General features: G+C 63.7%; 1 protein-coding gene across 8 annotated transcripts in view; it reads left to right on the forward strand.

The window, feature by feature from the left end:
• The window catches only part of ITPR1 (inositol 1,4,5-trisphosphate receptor type 1), a 195667-nt gene that overhangs the window by 81371 nt on the left and 91943 nt on the right, over window positions 1–22353 (forward strand). For all 8 annotated transcript variants that reach the window (XM_045856743.1, XM_045856740.1, XM_045856741.1 and 5 more), the window contains 20 exons: window positions 2258–2412; window positions 4393–4492; window positions 5482–5642; window positions 6137–6278; window positions 9310–9468; window positions 10485–10657; window positions 11281–11400; window positions 12344–12538; window positions 13371–13622; window positions 14013–14154; window positions 14913–15066; window positions 15983–16170; window positions 17032–17170; window positions 17827–17881; window positions 19117–19282; window positions 19368–19538; window positions 19926–19991; window positions 20818–20955; window positions 21276–21401; window positions 21753–21953. In XM_045856743.1, the coding sequence (XP_045712699.1) occupies window positions 2258–2412; window positions 4393–4492; window positions 5482–5642; window positions 6137–6278; window positions 9310–9468; window positions 10485–10657; window positions 11281–11400; window positions 12344–12538; window positions 13371–13622; window positions 14013–14154; window positions 14913–15066; window positions 15983–16170; window positions 17032–17170; window positions 17827–17881; window positions 19117–19282; window positions 19368–19538; window positions 19926–19991; window positions 20818–20955; window positions 21276–21401; window positions 21753–21953 (3003 nt within the window). The remainder of the gene's footprint in view (window positions 1–2257; window positions 2413–4392; window positions 4493–5481; window positions 5643–6136; window positions 6279–9309; window positions 9469–10484; window positions 10658–11280; window positions 11401–12343; window positions 12539–13370; window positions 13623–14012; window positions 14155–14912; window positions 15067–15982; window positions 16171–17031; window positions 17171–17826; window positions 17882–19116; window positions 19283–19367; window positions 19539–19925; window positions 19992–20817; window positions 20956–21275; window positions 21402–21752; window positions 21954–22353) is intronic.

The raw sequence follows: 22353 nt of genomic DNA on the forward strand, positions 1-22353 counted from the left end.
GGGGCCACAGAGGAGCCCGGGCCGAGGCGTCGCCTGGACCCGCCGGGGTGGGGGCTTCGCCTCCTGCCCTCTGCTCTTCGTGGGTCCTCGTCGCCCCACCGCCGGGCCGTCGGGAAGCTCCCCCCCTCCCCACCGCAGGGTGTGAGTGAGGCGAGCAGGGCGACCTTCACGCAGCTTCTCTGCGTGATGCGAGGCTCCCCGTGGTTCGAGTTGGGGCCGGCCTGGGCGTCCCCTCTCTGCGTCCCCTCACGGTCTTCTTCCCGAGGCGGCGGCCCCGGCACCCAGGCTGCGTGGCTCGGATGGGCCGCCATCTGCAGCTGTGCTGACGGAGCTCACCACGCCGGCCCAGTGACGGTTGTGTAGGTGGCCGGGCTGCAGGAAGCTTAGTAACCGGCCTCTGGTGAGCTGCCCGGGGCAGTGGCAGGCCGGTGTCCTGCTGGGCAGTGCGCTCTGGGTGCATGGCAGGGGAGCGGAGGGGTTGGGGCTGCCAGCACGGGGCGGACGGGCAGGCTTCATGTGACAGAGAGGAGGCGGGCAGCGGCTGGTCAGTCCGTGCCTCGGGGTCCCTCAGTGGTCAAGTGTCTTTCTGCTCGTCCAGCTCTCCAGGTGCCGGAGGGCTGGTGCCGAGCTGGTGCTGCTCAGGCTGAGCACTGGTCTGCGTGTGGCGGAGGGTGGGGCTCGCCCCACACCCCGGGGCCAGGGCACTGTGTCCTGCTTCTGGGGACATGTCGGCGTGGGGAGGGCCCAGCCCCTCCCCGAGTCCTGGGCTTTGGGACCTGGGTGCACGAGGTCCGGAGAGGAAGTTCCGCTCTGTTCCCCGGCCCTGTTCCCTGGCCTCAGGGCCAGGGGCCTCCCTCCCCCTTGTCACTCTCGCGCGCCAGGGCCTCCAGCAGTGTGGCTGTCCCCCCACTAGGTGGCGGACACCAGCTGCTCCCCAAGAATGCTTCTGAGCTGTGTCTCAGCCTCCTTCCCGGACTCAGGGCGCTGGACGCGGTTCTCCTTTCCCACTAACTCCCGGCAGGCCCCGAAACCGAGCTGCCAGCCTGCGGCGCAGCCCCGCGTCTGACACAGGGCCCGGTCGGGGCTTATCCAGACAGGGGCGCGGGAACACCCCCAGGCCACAGCAGGTGCGACAGGACAGACGAGCCCAGGTTCCTTCTCCTGGACGGAGCCCGTGGCAGTGTCCGTGGGGCCCTCGGGCCATCGGGTCACTGTGGCTCCGGTGTCGATGGAACCGCGAGTCGCTGGTTTGCTCGGGGAGACCCACACGGTTGTTAGAAGCAGGAGCTCGAGGGAGGGGGACACGATTTGGGGCGTACAAAGGCAGCGTTTTTCCCGTTGTGTGTTTCCGCAGAAGGAGCTGGTACCGACGGCCTGTGTCCTCAGGGCAGGCCAGGCAGCTCAGTTCTCCCGGGCTGTCTCCTCGGGCCCCTCGCTGTCCCCTCCCTCCCACATCCCCCGCTGGAGGCGAGCCGAGCAAGGCAGGGACACGGCAAACGTGGTTTCCCAGGAGACCCAGGGGGACGTGTCCTCCTGCGAGGATGACATTACACGTGACAGACAAGCCCTTGTAGTGTCACCGCGCTGAGAGTAACCCGGGAGGCACTGCGGAGCAGGTGCGGGGCGGGCCACCTGCTCACACCCTCCCAGGCAGGTGGGCTCCGTGGTTTTAGTTTCTCAGGGACGCTTCCGTCATCACCGTCCATCGGCCTCTCCTGCAGGGGTCTTCCGTCCCGGCCACCCCCTGCGTAAGCGGGGCCCTGCCCTGCCTTCTGGTGGGCCGCCTGCGGGATTAACCACGGACGTTTTTTCCAGGGCGAGTCTGACGTCTCCCACGTTTCTTGGCTCCCCTGGGGGTCCCTACTCATGAACCCTCGGATCCAGGTTTCCCTACTTTTGTTCCTGGGGGGAAGCTGCGTCCTCTTACTGCCGGGGGGTGTCACGCGGGCTCCCACCGCGGCCCGTACGCGGATCCACAGGAGGGGTTGCTCAGGCCACTCCTCCTCGAACCCCTGCCGCCGCTGGACGTGCTCACGGCTGCCCGGCGGCACTCTGCCTGCGGCCAGCGGCGGGCAGGCAGGCGGACCCCCGCTGTTGACACGTTTCTGTCACCACCCGACAAGAAGGGGGAGCGTAGCTGTTCCCGGCGTGGAGGGCCGGCACCCGTGTCGTGTGACCACTCTGAAACTTGGGCGCCGTGCCCACCGGAGCTCATGCAGTCACGCAGCCTCCCTGACGGGCGGTGTCTCCCCCTCAGGTGGACCCCGACCAGGACGCCTCTCGGAGCCGGCTGAGGAACGCCCAGGAGAAGATGGTGTACTCCCTGGTCTCCGTGCCCGAAGGCAACGACATCTCCTCCATCTTCGAGTTGGACCCCACCACGCTGCGTGGGGGCGACAGCCTCGTCCCCAGGTACGGCGCTTGCGTGGCTCCTCCCACCTGAGCAAGGGCTCCTGGGACCAACCTTGGAGATTCCGTGCAGAGGCTGGTGAAGGATTTGTTCTGACTGCCCGTCGGAGTGGTGTCTGATTTTTTTTTTTTTTTTTTTCCTCACCGGTTGAGTTCTCGGCGGCTGGGCACGCCGTCCCCTGTGCTCTGGTTCAGATCAGCAGGCCAGACCTGAAGCTGAAGTAGCTCAGTGTTTCCTTCCCTCTCTTCCTCCGCCCATGCTGAGGGGTTTCTTGGTCCATTGACTCAACAGTCGCAGAGAAAGTTGGGGAAAGGGAATGTTTGAAACTTAGTGGGCACAAAGCCGATTTTATTGTGTTGAGAAGTCAGACCGTTCCTTTTGGCGATTCTGTAAAATTTAACTCTTGGCTTTACGAGAGCGCGTTTTGGGGGACTAACTGGACCGGAAGCGGACAGGACAGAAGCTCGTGCTGCGCAAAGCCGGGGACGGTCTCCCGAGTGACCGCCAACCCTCACTGAGGGTTGACCGCCGGCCGCGCCCAGCGCCGAGCGCTTCCCTGTGTCTGTGAGTCCATCTCCACAAAAGCTGCTGTTAGATGGGCGTCGCTATTCACCCCGTCGCATAAATAGGGAAACTGAGGCTCAGGGAGGTTGCATGGCTCTTCACAGGTCAGTGAGTCCCATCCCAGAGCCCCCAGACCTCACACGCTTAAGCCAAACAGGGTGGTGCGGGCAGCTCTGACGGTCGGCATCGGTGGGCGCGGCTCTCCCGGCCCCCCTCTGAGCAGTCCTGTGCGTTTCCGTTCCCGTGTCTCATTGTTGTCACTTCCTGCTCAGCCCGAGCCCAGCTGTGAACCTGGTAGCCGCAGGTGGGCGCTGTCCCAGCTCCAGGAGAACCTTTGGGTGGTGGCTGCTGTCCCTCTCCCTTGGCCTGACCACGTCGGGGGGCGTCCACACTGAAGGGGACCTCGCAGGGCAGAAGGTTCCGCGGTCATTCGGGAAATGATCGCTGGGTGGCAAGCCCCCTCAGAATCCGGGAGGCCTGGAGGTGTTCTCCTGCAGAACCCCAGGTCCGCACACAGCTCTGCGGACTCTGGGTTCACCCTGACAGAGTCCCAAGGTGCTGACCTCACTGGCTTTCGGCAGCTGAGCCGAGTGGAGCGAACGGTGCCGCCGCGAACCCGCGTGTGCGCGCTGTTGCGCAGATGTCGGTTCTTTCTCTCTCGGGGGTGCGTACCCAGGAGCGCGGTCAGTGGGTCCTCTATCACCCTGGGTCTCAGCTTTTGAGGGTGGATTGGATGCCCCCTTTCACCTCCCCACGCACGAGGCTCGTGTGGGGTCCCGGTTTCTCCAGCTCCTGTGTGTGTGCACTCGCGTGCAGAGCCACCCAGCACGTGGGACGTGGGGTCTCGTCGCCTGGCGGCCCCAATGGCCCCTGGTGCTGCTGGCCGAGCCTGTTGGGCGTCTGCTCTCTCCGCAGAAGCACCCGTTCGGGTCCTCCACCCCTTCCTTTTTGCCCACCTTTTACGTTTAAGGTGTAGGGGTCTCGTGTTTTGTTCCATGTGTGGAAAGGCCATCCCACATTCACTCGTGTCTTTCCCAGGAGTGTTGCGCTCTCACGATTTGCTTTATCGGCCCGAGCGGACGTGTCCGTTCCCGCTGTGCCGTCCTTCTTGACGGTGACCACCGATGGGCCTCAGCCAGTGCTCCTCCCTCGCCAGGCTCGCCTGCCCAGGCTGGGATGTGCTCTCCGTCAGTGCGGCAGCGCCTGCGACGCTGTGGGGCCGTGTGCCCGCCTGCTGCGGCGAGCACGCCGGGGACGGACCGGCGCCCCGTGCTCCCCAGGCCGCGGCGTGCGCTGCGCTAGCGGGAAGCCATTTTCACGTCCTCTTCTGTCCGGCAGAGCCCGTTCCAGGGCGGGGGCTTTCGGAAACGGAAGTATTCCCATCGCTCAGCCTTTCCTGGTCCCCCCCTCCCCCGTAGGAACTCCTACGTCCGGCTGCGACACCTGTGCACCAACACCTGGGTGCACAGCACCAACATCCCCATCGACAAGGAGGAGGAGAAGCCGGTGATGCTGAAGGTGAGTGCGGGCCGGCACCGTCCTGGCCCCCCCCCCCCCCGGGCGAGGGCACCCCCGGGCCGGATGGGGGTGGTGACGTGAAGTCCCGCGGCTCCCGGAAGAGCTCGGTCACGGACAAACACGATCGTGAAGGAAGCGTCCTCTCCCAGGGGCCTGGCTGAGCGAGCCAGCCGGTGCTTCTGAAAGAGCCAGAACCTTCTGGTTTCCTCCCTGGCCTCTGCCCTGAAGGTCGAGCCGATGACTGGACTTCACGTCTGTCTGAACAGTGATTTGGGCTGCCGGGGGGTTTGCTCGTGCGCGGAGGGACATCAGACGCTGGTGGTTACGTTTAGTGGGATAAGAATCGTTACTGTTTCTGTGTCTCTGCGCACTTGAATGTGCACTTGAGTGTGCACGGCGACTCCCTGACGGTTCTCCCAGCCCCTCCGGTTCCCCTCCCTGACGCCCACCTCGGCCTCCCGGCCTCCCCGCCTTCCCGGGGTCGTAGAGCGCGCACACTCAAACGCAGGCGTGTTCTCTCTGAAAAATGGCATGACGCTGTCACTGTTGGGGGTTTTTGGGGGGTGGTGGTGATGGAGAAGTTACAGCATTTTTTTCTACTTTTATGAGCACTTTCGGGGGCACAGAGAAGTTGAGAGGCTGCTGCAGCCTCCAGCGCATGACGCGGTGACTTACAGTCGCGAGTCCCCGTGTGGCGTGGGCGCCCCTCCTGTGTGCGAGCATGCGTGGGCTCATGAGTCGTGCCTGCCCCTCGAGCACGGGAAGCTGTAGGTGATGGTGCTGCCCCACCTTCTGCCTCACTGTCCCCAGAGGTCACAGTTGTGCACGATTCGGGTGCTTGCTCCAGGCACTCTCCTGGTCAGTTGCTTTCCTCCGCAGAAGAGCTCCCAGCCAGCCCTGCAGATGGCCCCCCCGGGTCCCGCGCACCCCGGCTTTGCTGTCCCCTCTCCGCCCCTGCGGCGGCCCTCAGAGACCGTCCTGTGTTTCAGATCGGCACGTCTCCCGTGAAGGAGGACAAGGAAGCGTTCGCCATCGTCCCGGTCTCCCCGGCCGAGGTCCGGGACCTGGATTTCGCCAACGACGCCAGCAAGGTGCTGGGCTCCATCGCGGGGAAGCTGGAGAAAGGCACCATCACCCAGAACGAGAGGAGGTGAGGGCCCCGCCCCCAAAGGCTGCACAGTTCCTGCCGCCCTCAGGGACGTCCTGGGTCCCTCGCAGAGAGAGCGCAGGGCAGCTAAGTGTGAGGGCAGCAGGGCTTAGCATGAACGGACGGCCCGGCCCGTGGTTCTCCAGTAACGGTCTCCTTTGCATCCCCTTTCTTGGACGTCTCTGAGGCCGGAAAGTTGCCCTCTCTTCATCTCCAGCGTGTCTCTGGAGCGAGCTTACTCAGTGTTGGGGGAGGGAGGGCCGTAGGGTAGAAGCTTGGGTGGCCAGCAGTTTCAGAAGGGGCTCATTCCTCCACGGACACTGGCGTCTCGTATGTATGTCCCTCTGGCTGGTCATCGGCCTGATGCCAGTTGGAGGAACTTGGGCAGAGCGGGTCTGCTTTCGGTAAAGCGGTTCCTTCGGCTGAGACCCCCATGGGCAGCCTCCCAGCTGTGGGGTGTGGGACCCTACCGTCTCTGACTGCTTCTCTGACCCCAGGTCCGTGACCAAGCTCCTGGAAGACTTGGTTTATTTCGTCACCGGCGGGACAAACTCCGGCCAAGACGTGCTGGAGGTGGTCTTCTCCAAGCCCAACCGGGAGCGGCAGAAGCTGATGAGAGAGCAGAACATCCTCAAGCAGGTGGGCGAGGCGGGACAGATGGGGGGCTCTGTACGAACAGGTGGGGGGGGCTTGGGTCAGAGAGGGGCCTGGGTGACGCCCCCGGATGGTCTGGCGGCTGAGTTGTGTAAAAAACAGACTTCATTTTTCAGAAAAGCTTCTTTTAAAGATTTTATTTGTTTATTTTTAGGGGTGGGGGAGAGAGAAACATCAATGTGCGGTTGCTGGGGGCCATGGCGTGCAACCTAGGCATGTACCCTGACTGGGAATTGAACCTGCGATGCCTGGTTCGCAGCCCGAGCTCAATCCACTGAGCTACGCCAGCCAGGGCGTCAGAAAAGTTTAAAGTGCACAGCAGTGGTGGGTAGAAAGAGCAGAGCAGGGTTTGCGCCCCCCCCCCACCTACCCCACACAGCCTCCCCCTCTGTCGGCGTGTCCCACCGGGGCGGGGCCCGGGTTGCAGCTGATGGGCCCACGCTGACCCAGCGTCCTCACCCAGAGTCCGCAGCGTCCATGCGTCCACCCTGGGGCCGTGCGTTGGCTGGGTTTGGACAAACACGTGATGCCGTGGGGCCACCACTGTATTGGGTCGGCCAAAAAGTCCGTTAGGTTTTTCTGTACAGTGGGTCTAGTAGTGCTTAACTGACTTGAACTTAACTCAGAACAATTTTGTTGAATTATATCCCGACAGCTGTCATATCAGCGAGCATTTACAACAGGGGTGTCAGACTCATTTTCACCGGGGGCCACACCAGCCTCGTGGTGGCCTTCCAAGGGCCGACTGTAATTTTAGGGCTGTATGATGATGTCACTGCTCCTTAAGCAGGGGAAGGAGCGCGGTGCCACTGCCGGGCAAAGCAGGGTGCCGGGCTGGACACAGGGAGGTGGAGGAGGCCGGGGTTCGGCCCACGGGCCTTGTGCTTGCCTCTTGCGAGTTACAAAAAAAAGTTATCAATAGGTGAATGTTTGTGCAGCTGTTTTATTTATCTTTTGTTTTTTAATGTTTTAAGTATGTCTTTTAAAAGATTTATTTTTAGATGACAGTGGAGGGAGAAAGAGAGGGAGAGAAACATCAGTCCCCTAGTGGGGACCTGGCCCATAACCCAGGCATGTGCCCTGATTTGGAATCGAACCGGCGACCCTTTAGTTCTCAGGCCAGTGCTCAATCCACAGAGCCACACCAGCCAGGGCTGCGCAGCCATTTTAATACTGAAGATGGAAAAATGTGTGTAACATTTTTGGTGTATTTATTATTTCAAGAGAGGCAAAAACATAACTAAAATGCAAAAAAGATTTGGGCAGTGTATGGAGAAGGTGCTGTGACTGATGGAACGTGTCAAAAGCGCTTTCCGAGGTTTCTTGGAACTGTTGACACTTTGGTCAAAGAATCCTCTGCCCTGGGGCTGCCTCGTGCACCGGAAGATGTTCGGGAGCACCCCTGGCCTCTGTTCGCTAGAAGCCGATAGTGGGAGAGCCAACATACTCAAAATATCCAAATCAATGAAGTTATGGCGAAAATGAAGAGTATATAAAACCGTCTGTGCTCCCCTCATTCCCCCATCCACCCCCCTCCCCCCTGCACTGGTCTCATCATTCCCTTCGCCAGAATTTCGCAGCATGGGCTCCCAGAGCGTGTGGGCTTTCCCACGTCTGCTCCGTGTCTTCTCGTGGCTGGACAGCTGAGCTCCGTCACAAACTCACTGGTGGAGCATTCTCCCTTAGGGACCCCGAGGACAGTTCAGCTGGTACCTCTACTGTCCCCCGAAGCAGGGCCAGCGCTGTGTCGCTAAGCTTTTCCCTCCGTCTGGCAGAGTGCAGGACGGTTGGGTGCAGGCCACGGGGCCCCTGGCACCGGCCTCTGGAGGAGTCGGGGCCGGAGACGGGAGAAAGAGGCCAGCAACTCCGGGGTCGGGCAGTTTCTTAATTTCCAGCCAGGAGGGCGGTGCTCTGCTTCTGGAAAGGGCTGGCTTGCACAGCCCCCAGGACACAGGTGGCGGCTGCTTATTCAGAGCCGGCTGTCCGAAGGTGGGGAACCACTTAGTGGGTCTCCTGTCTGTGCGAGAACGTTCTGTTCAGGTGATCCCATCCCGGCCCTCTCCTCCCGGGTGAACTGGAGGTCAGAGAGAGCAACTCTCTTCTTAAGAGGGCGTTGGTCACATCAAGCGCTACAAACCATTTGGCCCGAGAGGACCCTGTAAGCCCGCCCAGGCCCTTGTGGTAAAGAACGAGTGACAGCTTACAGGAAGTGCATAGGCGGCGTTGTCTGGTGACTGTGTAAACAAACGGGCGTGCAGTCACATCTGGGGTGGCCGAGTGTGCAGGCGCGAGTGCCACGCAGCTCTTCGAAGCTGTGGGAGGCTGGCTGCGAGCTCAGCCTGGGGACTCCCGACCGCCGCCGCCAGAAGGGAAGCGCGCCGGCCATAAACCCCCCGGCTCCCGCGGGAACGTGGGGTTTGAGCAGCCCTCCTCCCGCCAGTCTGTGACAGACGGCCGTGTTAGCACTCCGCCACCTTTCAACACGGGGCTGCGGGCCAAGGGCAAATGACGTGCAGCTGGCCCCGGTGGTGGCTCCCAGATCGGCCCCTGGCGCAGCGCCCGCCCGTCTCCCTGACAACGGGCCCCTGGGAGGCCAGGGTGCTCGGAGCCAGTGGCCGGAGCCCTCCCGGAACACGGTGCTCGGGCAGCCGACGATGGTTACCTGCGTCCATCCTTCCAACACCCCGTGAGCCGGGCGGGTGTTCCCCTCCCGTCACACGGATGAGAGGGAGAGCCGCAGGGAGCCCTGAAGGCGCGTGTGTTCAGCCTGGAATCCCCCGGTTCCTGGGTCTGCCCTCGTAGCCCCCGCTCTCCACCCTGTGCCCCTCTGTGTGGGACGACCCCCTGGCCCCGGGGACCTGGACGCAGGGAGCAGCCGCCCCGGCAGGCGAGTGGAGGCTGAGGTCAGGGGTTGCCATGCTGGGTCAGCACCGCTGAGGTCACGTCCGTCCCAGAAGGGGTGCCCGCCGTCGGAGGCCAGGTGAGGACAGTTTCCCCTCCTCCCCTGCGTGGGCAGATCTTCAAGCTGCTGCAGGCGCCCTTCACGGACTGCGGCGACGGCCCGATGCTGCGGCTGGAGGAGCTCGGGGACCAGCGGCACGCCCCCTTCCGGCACATCTGCCGCCTGTGCTACCGGGTGCTGCGGCACTCGCAGCAGGACTACAGGAAGAACCAGGTGCACTCGGGCTCTCGGGGGTGGGGGGTCACGGCGAGTCCCCCCGCCCTCCCGATGTCCAGACGCTCTCCTCCTGAGTGTGGCGTGCCACGTGCACACTTACGCCGTGGCCAGGGAACCGTCGTTCACGGTTCAGTTGGCTCCTGGGACGGACAGAGAGTCTGCAAGGACACGGTGCTTGGGCAGCCGACGGTTGTTGTCGCCTCACAACACCCGTGATTCAGCTGCTCCGTCTTCATCTTCCCGTGGGGGCGCCGCAGGGCGTGTGCCGTGTTCCAGGCCGTGGTGTGTCCACGGGGACACCAGCCTGTCCCTTCTGCTGTGTGGGGGCCTCCCACTCTGGTTGCTCCTGAGTCCTGTGCCCCGAGGCTGCGGTGTGTCCCGGGGCAGAGGACTGGCCCCTGTCCACCGTGCATCTGCTGAGCAGCGTGCAGGGTTTTAAAGCTGATAAGGTGGGGCGGGGGCACTGGAACCTGGAGCAGGCACGTGGTCTGTCAGGGGCAGGGAGGTGTGTTCTAGTAGAAAGCAGCCTTCATAAGCACCTTCCCTGAGTTGGCAAACATTCCTACGGAATGCGACGTCTGATCCTCCCAGGGAGGCTTTAAAGATGCGGTGTCGCCCCAGTGAAGACAGCAAAAGGGGGCGGCGGTGTTCTGGAATGCACGTGTGATCGGCAGCACGAGCGGCGAGGCCCGGTTAGATCCCCTTGAGTTAGGACTAAAGCCAGAGCCGAAGGCCAGCCTGTGGCCTTTTAGAAAGTAAATCACGGCATTACCGTGTAAGCTGTGCACCTAGTGAAGGGCCCTCTGCACATGCGGGGCGTCTGGGGAACCACTGTGCTCGGGTGGAACCCCTGGCCAAGGGAGGGGTGAGCCGCTGCTGCCCTGGTGCAGGGGTGTGTGTGTGTGGGGGGCTGTGTGTGTGTGGGGGGGGCCCGCCCCCGCCCCCGCCCCCGCCCCCCAGGCAGCGTCCTCAAGCGCCTGCTCTCGGCTCACCCGGGCCCCCTCTCCTGCCAGGAGTACATCGCCAAGCAGTTCGGCTTCATGCAGAAGCAGATCGGCTACGACGTGCTGGCCGAGGACACCATCACCGCCCTGCTGCACAACAACCGCAAGCTGCTGGAGAAGCACATCACCGCCGCCGAGATCGACACCTTCGTCAGCCTGGTGCGCAAGAACAGGGAGCCCAGGTGAGGGGCGCGGGCTCGCCGCACAGGCCTCTGTGTCTCAGGTGCAGACGCTGCGGGGATCTCGGTGCCTGTCCCCACTTGTTCTTGTTGGGGGCCCACCCGTGTGGGCCAGGCAGGGGTGCTGAGGGCCCTGGACACGTCATGGGAAGAAGGTGGTACCGATCGCTCCCAGCCACGGTGGTAATGTTTCAGGAGCGTGGCTCCATGGGAGGGGCCGTGAGCATCTCGCCTGAATTGTCTCCTTTAACCCTCGGAGCAGCCCTCTGAGGTTGCACGTGATGACACTTTTCCATAGATGAGAAACCGAGGCACAGACAGGCCATTCCCCCAATAACGGTGCCCCTGAGGACATGGCTCACGGGATGCGCTGGGGGCTGTGGCCGGCAGTTGGCAGCACGGCCCTGCCCCACCCCCGGGCACCACTGCTTCCCCCCCCCCTCCCTCCTGTCTCTCCGGCGACAGGGTTTCTGGTGGCACCGCAGGCCCTGGTACCAGAACCTGACGCATCACTGCGCTCGTCCCAGGGACGCTGGACCAGTCCCCTTGAGAACAAGTCGGCTCCGAGAGCCAAGCCTCCGCTCAGTCCACACAGCCCGTCTTGTTCGGTTTCTCACTCTCGGTAGGTTCTTGGATTACCTGTCCGACCTCTGCGTGTCCATGAACAAGTCCATCCCGGTGACGCAGGAGCTGATATGCAAAGCTGTGCTGAACCCAGCCAACGCCGACATCCTCATCGAGACCAAGTGCGTGGCCGTGGGGTCTGATTGGGGGGAGGAAGGGCCCTTGATGGGTGGTGTGGGGCTCCACGGGAGTCGGTGCTTGTGAGGGAGGAAACTGAACCCCTGGTGTCTCCGCACTCAGGCTAGTGCCAAGCCAGCCAGCCAGCACCGGAACTTCCTTAGCCATGGCCTTGGCCAGGGATTGGGGCAGCTTTGGGTGGCCGCCTCAGCCACGGCGTCACTTTATGTGATGGCTGGCTTACGGGCAACTCGAGCTTGCTTAGGAGTGTCTAACACAGACTCGGTTTAGTTGAAGAGGTTCGAGTTCTCCAAGTGGCATCGTCCGCTTTAAATTTTAAAGGAAGCACTAACTCAAAGTGTTTCCATACATCCGTGTTGGAAGACAGTTTTTAAGTGATCACCGTTCGCAGGTGCTCACTGGGCCTCAGGAGCTGTGGGTAGCAGCAGTGATCCGTGTTTAGGAAGGGGACAGCGGGCCCGTGTTTGGACTGTGTATAAAAAACATCCAAAGTCTAAGTCGTGCCGCAATTTTGTTTTTCTCGTGCTTAACTTAATTTGGGGTTTGGGCCGACGCAGGGTTTGTCAGCCTTGGCGTTTTCACGGTTGAGGCCGAATGGCCGTCGTGGGGACGGTCCCGTGCAGTGTGGGGTGTGGGGCCGCATCCCCCACAGTGCCCACTGGAAGCCGGGGGTCCCTCCTCCCACTCTGATGAAGATGCACAGACCCCCAGGCGTGGTCATGTGCCCTGGTTGGGAACCAGGGGCTGGGAGTTCAAAGCGAGCGCGTGGGGCCCTGCGTGGCTCCGCCTCTGGGAGGGGCAAACGCTTCCTGTGTCAGGACGCTGCAGGTACATCATGACGCCAGGGCCTTGCTGGCCTGGGTCGGAGATCGGCGGCGGTGCCGACACCACACCTAAAGCGTCTTCCCACCTGGTTTCCCTTCCCAGGCTGGTTCTTTCTCGCTTTGAGTTTGAAGGTGTCTCCGCCGGAGAGAACGCCCTGGAGGCCGGGGAGGACGAGGAGGAGGTGTGGCTGTTCTGGAGGGACAGCAGCCAGGAGGTCCGCAGCAAGAGCGTGCGCGAGCTGGCGCAGGACGCGAAGGAGGGGCAGAAGGAGGACCGCGACGTGCTCAGCTACTACCGGTGAGGGCGTGGCGAGGGCACGGTGGGGTGCCGGCGCCGCTCCTGCGTGGTCACTCCCGGGACTTGGTCACAGCTGGTCCTCTGACGGCCGCCGGGAGGCAGATGCTGTTTGAGGAGTGCAGTGGAGGGCTTCCTCGTCGCGTAGGCGGTCCGTCGGCCTCTGGGTGCTCGGACATGGGGTCAGAGGGAGGCCGTGGGCTCGCGTCCCCCTGGGGCAGGCAGGTCCGCTGTGAGTTGCACACAGCGGTTAAGAACCCTCCTGCCAGTGTTTGCCCCTGTGGAAGCTTCTGGCTTCCTGCTTTCACCAAGTATGTTTGTTCCACTGATGCTTGACGGATCTTCTCCCGAGTGGGTGAGGAACTGTCTCCGTGGTCAGGTTTGGGAGTTACCAAAGGTCCCACGAGATGGGAGGAGGAAGAAAGTGAAAAGCACACAGAGGGGCCCCTGCTCCTTGCACCTTGTTTCTGACGTGTGTGTCCGAGAGCTGAGGTCCCACAGGTGTCCCCGAACTGCTAACGAGACCCACCTGGGCAGTCTGTAGCATTTCCCACGTGCTCTCTGGTCCGCCGAGGAAACCGGCAAGCGTGGTCAGCTGAGCAGCTTTTCCTCGTTTATTTTGTAAAATAAACACGGCCACACGAGATCAGGAGGCACCTCACTGCTCCAGCAGGGCAGGGCGGGCACGCGGGCCTCCCCGCCTCGCTCGACCTGGTCTTTCCTCCTCTTGGGGCGAGAGTGGACCTGGACGAACCAGCTGGTTAGGGGAGCCGGGGCCGCCCAGGCCGCCGAGGCGACTTCGGGGCGCAAGTCCGACGCCGTTTCCCCCCTCCAGGTACCAGCTGAACCTCTTCGCCCGCATGTGCCTGGACCGCCAGTACCTGGCCATCAACGAGGTCTCCGGCCAGCTGGACGTGGACCTCATCCTGCGCTGCATGTCGGACGAGAACCTGCCCTACGACCTCAGGGCCTCCTTCTGCCGCCTCATGCTGCACATGCACGTGGACCGCGACCCCCAGGAGCAGGTCACGCCCGTGAAGTACGCCCGCCTCTGGTCGGAGATCCCGTCGGAGATCGCCATCGACGAGTGAGCCGCGCCCCCCCCCCCCGCGCCCTGTCCCCTGCGGAGGCGGGGGTCGTTGTTTGGGACAGAGCACCTGTGGTCGGGTCGGGGCCTGCTACCCCACGGACGGCAGGCGAGGCTGTGGGAATTTAAGCTTAGCATCAAGTTCATGGCAAACACTACTGCTTCGAGGATGTAGACGATGGCAGGAGTGTATTTTTATTCAGCAAATATTTGTGTCCGCTGGCACCGGTGCAAACGACAGCACCATCTGTGCGCCGGTGGGGCCAGGCAGCTGGCAGCCGAGACCAGCGGCTGGGACGTGTGTGTGTCTGGGTGACGTGCGCACAGCGGGGAGTGTGGGGGCGGGGGAGGGGGCCTCCCTGGAACCTGTCCCTCCCCCCTCCCCTCCAGCTACGACAGCAGCGGGGCTTCCAGAGACGAAATCAAGGAGCGGTTCGCGCAGACCATGGAGTTCGTGGAGGAGTACCTGCGGGACGTGGTCTGCCAGCGCTTCCCCTTCTCCGACAAGGAGAAGAACAAGCTGACGTTCGAGGTGAGCGTGAGGGGGCGACTGTGTCCGGTCTGCTTTCCACTGGCTGCTTCTCGGGGGGGCGGGGCGGGGGGAGGCGATGGAAAAGACTGGTCTCTCAGTGCCCGGTGGTTCTCATCACGAGACCCTGGCGTTGTCATAAAGGACAGGATTCAACTCAGTTGTGTCCCAGAGTGAGGCAGGCTGGGTGCCCGGCCCTTGGCTTGGCGGCAGTTCCGCTCTGAGGGGGAGTGCGTGGGTGGGGTGAGTGCGCGGGTGGGCGGGCCGTGGGAGACAGTGGGAGACGGTGGGCGCCCCGTGCGCGGTCCCAGTGAGCGCGACGAGAGCAGGCGGGCTGCGCCGGGGAGCTGTTGTGTCGCAGAGCCATCACCTGCGGGACAGACGCCCTCGTTACCTCTGAGATAAAGTGTTTCCCTTCAGGGCACTTAACTCCCCAGAGGGGTGACGTCTGCGTGTCCCTGAAGAGAGTCTCTGGCTCGTCCTGGACTCTCGGGGCAGCCTGCACAGACCACAGGGCCGGCCAGTGTTGGTTACCTGGTCACCAGGCAGCCCAGAGGCTTTGCGGGTGTTGGTCTCCTGTGTCTTCCCTTGTGAAACAAGACGGGATTGGGTCAGAGACTGGACCGGGAGCAAAGCCCCCGTCCTCTCTGGCCGTGAGGAAGGTTGGGGTCGGCCGTCTACAAACTGGGCGGTGGAAGGAGGAGCTGAAGGAGGCAGGGGGAGTCATGCCGCCTGCCCCCCTCTCCGCTCTGACCCGCCAGGTCGTGAACTTAGCCCGGAACCTCATATACTTCGGTTTCTACAACTTCTCGGACCTCCTGCGGTTAACCAAGATCCTCCTGGCCATCCTGGACTGCGTGCACGTGGCGACCGTGTTCCCCATCAGCAAGATGGCGAAAGGGGACGAGAACAAAGGTGGGTGCGGCGTGGGGGCGCTGGTGGGCGCTCGGTGCCCGCCCCCGGGGGGTCCTGCACCGGGGACCCCGCCCTGTCTGCTCGACTCCCCACTGCGAGCGCCTCTGACATGGAGACGAGCGGGAAGCACAGCGCGTCGGGGCCCCGCACCCACGACTGGGAGTCCGAGACCATTCTGTGCGTGTGTGGGGGTCTCCGTGTGTGGGGGGCTCCGTGTGTGTGGCCGAACCGTCTGCAAGTCACCTCACAGCCCGAGTGCCCGCCTGGCTCGTGACAAGGCACATCCCACCTTCGACCTCGGCATGTCCCGAGCTCCTCCGCGGGTTGACGGTGTGCGACGGAGCGCCCCTGGCGTGTGTCTGAGTGCCCTGTCCCCGTTGTGAACGGGGGAGCCGGCCTTTCTCGGCCCCTGTGCTCGCGGGTCACCAGTCAGCCCGTCCCGAGCCGCTTTGTCCCCGCTGCACCCCCAGGGAGAGGGAACCTCCGAGCTGACTTGGCGAGCTTGCGACCGGGCGCAGGGCCTCGTCCACGCCTGTGTCCCTGGTCTGCGTGGCAATAGGCACGCGGTGGGCGGCCAGGAGAACTCGGCGGGAGAATTAATTTATACGGAAAAACGCTCCTCTGGGCATGTCAGAACCCAGGGCGTTTCCACTGCTCCCTGAGGCCCTCGTCCTCGATGGGCAGCGTTAACCCTTTCGGTCCCTGGGGCCCTGAGGCCGATTAGAGCAGACACACGCTAACCAGCCAACTCAGAGGGCTTGTGTCCCGTGCCCGGCGCCCTGGAGCACTCTATGGGGACCTCGTCGGACATTGTCCCGGTCCCCCGGGGTACTGACCAGCGTGGGTGAGGCCCATCCTTGGGGCGACAGCTGGTGGCCCAGGACAGGCTGTGACCGAGGTCCGCCCGGCCCTCCAGGCAGTAACGTGATGCGCTCCATCCACGGCGTCGGCGAGCTGATGACCCAGGTGGTGCTCCGGGGCGGGGGCTTTCTGCCCGTGACCCCCATGGCCACCGCCCCCGAGGGCAACGTGAAGCAGGCGGAGCCAGAGAAGGAGGACGTCCTGGTCATGGACACCAAGCTGAAGATCATCGAGATTCTCCAGGTAACCCTCCGCCAATGGCGGCGGCAGGGACGATCGCTGGTGACAGGTGGGCTCTGCTGGGGTCCTTAAGCCCGGAGGTTACGGGGTCTGTGTGGACTCAGCCGTGGAAGGGACGTGCGTCAGAGACCTCCCCGGGGCGGGCCGACACGGCGGGTTCTGTGTGGTGCTCGTTTGCGCTGGAGACTCGGAGAAACCGCCGGAGGGGGTGTCCCGTCGTCAGCAGGGAGCAGGGACCTGGAGCCTGCGGGGAAAGCCAGCGGCCTGTCTAGGCTGGGAGAGCCGGGCGCTGGGACTGAGCGAGGCCACCGAGGGGGCTGGGGGGTGTGGAAGGGAGGGCGTCGGCGAGGCCCTCGAGTGATGCCAGGAGGCCCCTGTCCCGAGTGGCTGCAGTAGCCGACCCAGAGCAGGTGACTGGGGGCTGCAGTGAAGCAGGGCCCTCGGGGGTGCGAGCAGAGGGGCCTCGGAGCGCGAATCCACCTCGAAGGGCACACCAGAGCTAAGGAGCGTGACCCCAGCTCATGTTCTGGAGTGGACGCACGTTTTTTCTGGTTGGTTCTGTGAGGTGAGAAGCAGTCTATCCGCTTGTCCCTCCTCCAGGCCTGGAGCCGGCCTTTCCTGCGGTGGACCGGTGACTTTGCGGGGGGGGGGGCGGGGGGCGGTGATCTGTAGTCCCCTGAGGCAGGCGATCGCCCAGACACCCGAGTCCACCCTGGGAGCTCGGGCCCCCTGGGCGGGCTGGGTCGGCTCCGCGGAAGTCTGCGCCTGAGGGGATCTGAAATCGAAGCCGGGCTCCCGGCTCGCTGGGGGCCGTGTGTGGGGGCCGCACGCGGGCAGCCCACCCGTGCCTGTCTCCGTTTGCAGTTCATCCTGAACGTGAGGCTGGACTACAGGATCTCCTGCCTGCTCTGCATATTCAAGCGGGAGTTCGACGAGAGCAACTCACAGACCTCGGAGACATCCTCCGGCGGCAGCAGCCCGGAGGGGCCCGGCAGCGTGCCGGGTCGGTGTCTGCGGGGCGCCCGGCCGCCGGGCCTCGGAGAACGGGCCTGAGCAGCACGCTCCAGGGGGAGGGGGGGCAGAACGGGTCTGTCTTTGGAGACGATTGTATTTCGGGACGAGATTCTGGGGGTCCTTCTCGTGGGTCGGGGGAATCATCGGAACAGCCCAGAGCCTCCCGGGACAGGCTCACTTCCTTCCGTCCCGGAATTTCTCGGTGCTGAGACGGCTGAGGGCTCTTAGTACAGGGTCACACGGAATGCCGAGGGAATGAAACATGAATTAAACTGTCCAAGAAAACGTGCTGTCCGCCAGCAGCTCTCCCTCCCAGCGGGCAGTGTGCCCTGCCCAGGAAGCGGGGGGGGGGGGGCAGGTGGCGGCAGAAACGCCCCCTGGCCCCGGCCAAGGGCAGCCCTGGCTGTCACGGGGAGGGGGGTCACGTCACGCAGGGAGTGGAGAGGTGCCGGCAGTGTGGGGCCCTCACGCCAGAGCCTCGGGACAGTGTGGTCCGGGCCGGCCTGGCTCCGCCGTGCAGCAGCGTGGGACTCGAGAAGACTCGAGGCCAGCCCATGGGCGGGGGGGCGAGGCTGTTTGGGGGGGTTCTCTGGCCGCACGGGGGTCAGGCCGTCCACGTCTGAAATTCCCTCCCTGACGTTGCAGGTGCTCTCGACTTTGAACACATCGAAGAGCAAGCAGAGGGCATCTTCGGAGGCAGGAAAGTATATTTTCAGTGCCTGTTCCGCAGGTGGTTCCCAGCCCGGGGGGAGGCCTCTCCTCCGCCATGCTGTCCTTGGGGAGCTGCAGCCCGCAGGCCTGGCGTGCCCTGTGCTCTCGTTGGGGTGCTCGGTGCTCAGTCAGAAGGCTCGCACTTGGCCTGGAGTGGGTGTGCGTGTCCTGCCTATGACAGAAGGGGTTTCGGGAGGTCGCCCCAAGTACACACCAGGTTTTTTAAAGGGTGGGAAACAGGGTGGGAAGAAAGGGGGTCTGAACCCAGAGTGAGGTTCACAAAAACCACATACTGCTGCGCCGCTGGGGTGCAGTTTCCCCCGAACTCTGTAAGGCCCGCGCAGCAACAGAACACAGACACCGCGACTCTGTCATCACCCCGACTTTGATGTGTGACCCCTTTGAAAGGTCCCATGCCCAGGGCTGATGTGACACGTGACTGACACTCAAGTGCCTGCGCGACTCCGATGCCTCCAGGCCTGGAGTGACCCCTCTGCACCCAGCTGTCACAGTGCGGGCACTTACCTGTTGCACTTGCCTGTGTGACAGGCCCCCCACGGGGAAACTTAGTGGGTTGAAGCAGCGGTCACTTCCACTGCCTCACACTGTTCCATGGGTCCACGGGGCCTGAGGGGATGGGCCTCGTGCAGGTCACTGGTGGGGGTGCGGTTTGACTGGGGTGGCAGTTCCCACGTGTGTCTCCGGGTGGGGTTATGCCGTGGGCTGTTGCCCTGGTGTCCAGCCACGTGACCGGTGGGCCTGGTCTGGACCGAGAGTTTGGAGCTGGCTGCAAACTCAGACCTGGCTGCAAACTCAGACCTGAAGAAGGCCGGGCCTTCGCCGCAGGCGGTTCAGCCGGCGCTGGGTCATACGTAGACAGCGATCCGGTGGCTTAGGGGGACCCGCTGCATGCAGCTCTCAAAGCACAGCTGAGGCAGCGGGAGCCGGGGCCCCTGCGGCCAGGCCAGGCCCGTCACTGCGGGAAGGCAAGGACCGTGGTTTGACGTGTGACCGTTGTGCCAGCTCTGCTGTCCTCACACCCACGGCGCAGCTGCAGATGGGACGAGGCTCCCCGGGTGAAGGAGCTCGCGGGAAGCCCGGTCCCGTGAGGCGGACCACAGCGCGGCGGTCCGCGCCAAGGAGGCGTCTGGGCCCACGGGGCGTGCGACTGGGAGGGGCACCCGGGGCTCACCGGCCTTCTCCCCACCCCCACGTGCCCCGCAGCGAGGAGAACACGCCGCTGGACCTGGACGACCACGGTGGCAGGACCTTCCTGCGCGTGCTGCTGCACCTGACGATGCATGACTACCCGCCACTGGTGTCGGGCGCCCTGCAGCTGCTGTTCCGGCACTTCAGCCAGCGGCAGGAGGTGCTGCAGGCCTTCAAGCAGGTAGTGCGGGGCACTCTGCTTGTGTGTGTGTGTGCACGTGCGTGTGCGGTCTGGTGTGTGACGCTCACGGGCCGCGCCCCTTCAGGTTCAGCTGCTCGTTACCAGCCAAGACGTGGACAACTACAAGCAGATCAAACAGGACCTGGACCAGCTGAGGTCTATCGTGGAGAAGTCGGAGCTCTGGGTGTACAAGGGGCAGGGCCCTGATGAGGCCCTGGACGGCGTGTCCGGGGAGAACGAACACAAGAAGACGGAGGTGGGCGAGGCTCGGGTAGCGCCCCGGGGAGGTGGATGGGCCCCTGCAGACCAGCCACCCTCCTCCCCTTGCTTTAGGCGGAAGTGCCCACTGCGGGCTGGGCGGTGTTCTCACGGGCGCAACTCCTTAAGTAACCACGGGAACAGCTGTTCTCCTGGGAAACGAGCTGCAGCCTCGCTACCTCCCCGTGGGTCACCTGGGACCGTGTGGCATAGACTTCAGGTGGGGCGGGTTAGACCAGGTTTCCTGACACGCCCCCGGGACAGAGCTGATCTCCAGCCAGGCCCGGCCACCCTCCCGTGCCGTCATGAAGGGCAGTGCGGACCCTGCAGACGGACAGTCGTCCTCGGGCCATGCAAACCCCACTCACGCGCACTCTGGTCCTAGGAGGGGAGCGGCCAGGCGCAGAAGCACGAGAGCACGAGCAGCTACAACTACAGGGTGGTCAGAGAGGTGAGTCCCGGCGCCCCTCCCGCTCGGTCCCCAGCGCAGCCGCGGTGCGTGCTGGCTGCTCTGCTCGGGAGGAGTGTGACAGGGACAAGGTAGACCTCAGAGTTCAAGTGCGTGGTTGTGGCATTGGATCTGGGTTCGAATCCAGCGCTGCCCCTTCCTGTTTCCACGTCATCCGTCTTCTCACCTGCCACAGGTGCACCCGTGGGAGTGCAGGGAAAGGAGGGCTGGGGGTCTGCTCAGTGCCCGGCACCCGCTGCTGAGAGCCGTGGCTTGTCGGAAATCTCTGGGTGTGGTTGGCGCCCCAGGCCAAGGTCTCCCTCGTCCTCGGCAGGCACCCGAGTGTCTGCGTGTTAAGGGGCTCCCCGAAATCTTCCCATGTGCTGTGGGAGCTGCCGTCCTCGGTGCACGTGGATTCGCCGTGCTGCCCTCGGCTGGGGTTCCTCCTGCTGGAGGGTTTCCCTCGTTTTGCTGCATGTGTGGCGCTCCCTGCGGCCTCCCTGCCCACCACCCCCTGCAGTTTGTTCACTGAGGTTCCTACTTGCCTGAGGTTGACGTCCTTTAAAAACTTCGTTAGCTTCACTGAGGGCTGACGGACACGGTTGTGAAGCTAGCCGTGTCTGCTGAAGTGCGCAGTGAGATGATGGGGTGCAGGTGAAGTGCTGCCCGTGGCGCCCCACGGCCAGCTGGGTGGGGGTTAGCCGAGAGCGGTCAGGACCGTCCACCCCAGCCAGCTGCGGGCTGTGGCCCAGTGTCGTCCACCGTGGTGCCCGTGCTGCGTGGGGCTCCTTGGAGCTGAGCTGCCGGCCGCCTGGCCCTGCCTCCCCAGATCCTGATCCGGCTCAGCAAGCTGTGCGTGCAGGAGGGTGCGTCCGGGCGCAAGAGCCGGAAGCAGCAGCAGCGGCTGCTGAGGAACATGAGCGCCCATGCCGTGGTGCTGGAGCTGCTGCAGATCCCCTACGAGAAGGTCGGGCAGGGCTGCACGTGGGTTCCTGGGTGCTTCCTCTTCGTGTCCCTGGGACCCTGGGTGGGCTCTTTCCGGAATGAGATCTTTGCCTCTGCCCGAGGCTGGTGGGGGAGAGTGGGGGCAGGGCCTGGCCGTATCCCAGGGTGAGCGGGGCACAGCCAGGGCGCTCGGGCGGCGTCCCCAGAGCCTCGGAGAGTTGGGCTGGGCGTGGCCTTGACCCTGGCCTCCCGACCCAGAGACAAGCGCGCTCTCCTGCTGACCGCCCTTGTCCACCACGCAGCCTGATTTCAACCCACCTTCATCTGTCCCCTCTCACACAGGCCGAGGACACCAAGATGCAGGAGATCATGAGGCTGGCCCACGAGTTTCTGCAGAACTTCTGTGCGGGGAACCAGCAGAACCAGGCCCTGCTGCATAAGCACATCAACCTGTTCCTCAACCCCGGGGTGAGAGGGAGGCCCAAGTGCGTGGGGGCGGGCCCGGGGCATCAGTGTTGCGGCTGCTGAGACCCGGAGACGGGGGAGGGGCGGGTGGGCGTCTGCCAGGGGCCACTTCTGGGTGCGGCGGCCCCCCCCACCCCCCGGCGATAACCCCCGGCACTGGCGCGGATGGTGTGTCCGGTTCCTGCTGCGTTCCTGGTCGGAACGTTTCCTAGGAGAGGAGGCGGTGCAGAGGCCGGGCTGGAGCGAGGGAGCTTTGGGGCGCAGGCGCGCGTCTCTGTGTGCCTGGCGGGCTCCACTCTCCCGCCGGCGCCCCGCCCGGCCTGACCCGCCCTCGTACACCCCCGCCCCCCGCAGATCCTGGAGGCCGTGACGATGCAGCACATCTTCATGAACAACTTCCAGCTGTGCAGCGAGATCAACGAGCGGGTGGTGCAGCACTTCGTGCACTGCATCGAGACGCACGGGCGCAGCGTGCAGTACATCAAGTTCCTGCAGACCATCGTCAAGGCCGAGGGGAAGTTCATCAAGAAGTGCCAGGACATGGTCATGGCCGAGGTGGGCGGCCGTGGCCCAGAGCGTTCAAGTTGCTTAGTCGTGCCCGCCTGACCCGGCACTCTCCCCGGGGCCAGACAGACGGACAGAAGTAACTCTGTGTGTGTGTGTGTGTGTGTGTGTGTGTGTGAGTCAGTGTGGGGGGGGTCATTTACGAACTGACACTGCAGGTGCGGGCGGGAGTCTAATCTGGATTTTTACAGCAGTGAGTATATTCATTTTGAGGATTGGCTCAGGTTCTTCTCAGAGATGAAAAAAACCCAGGAATAATGAGCCAAAATATAGTGGATGGAGGTTAAATGTGGACGGAACCTCATGAGCCAGGATAGACTCCTTTCTTCTTGTGGATTACACAATATTTTCTTCAATTAGTCCCAATTGATTAGCTAGAAAATGCCTTGCT

This window comes from Phyllostomus hastatus, unplaced genomic scaffold, assembly GCF_019186645.2.
Source record: "Phyllostomus hastatus isolate PE091 unplaced genomic scaffold, TTU_PhHast_1.1 phas_scaffold_129, whole genome shotgun sequence".
Taxonomy (NCBI): Eukaryota; Metazoa; Chordata; class Mammalia; order Chiroptera; family Phyllostomidae; genus Phyllostomus; species Phyllostomus hastatus.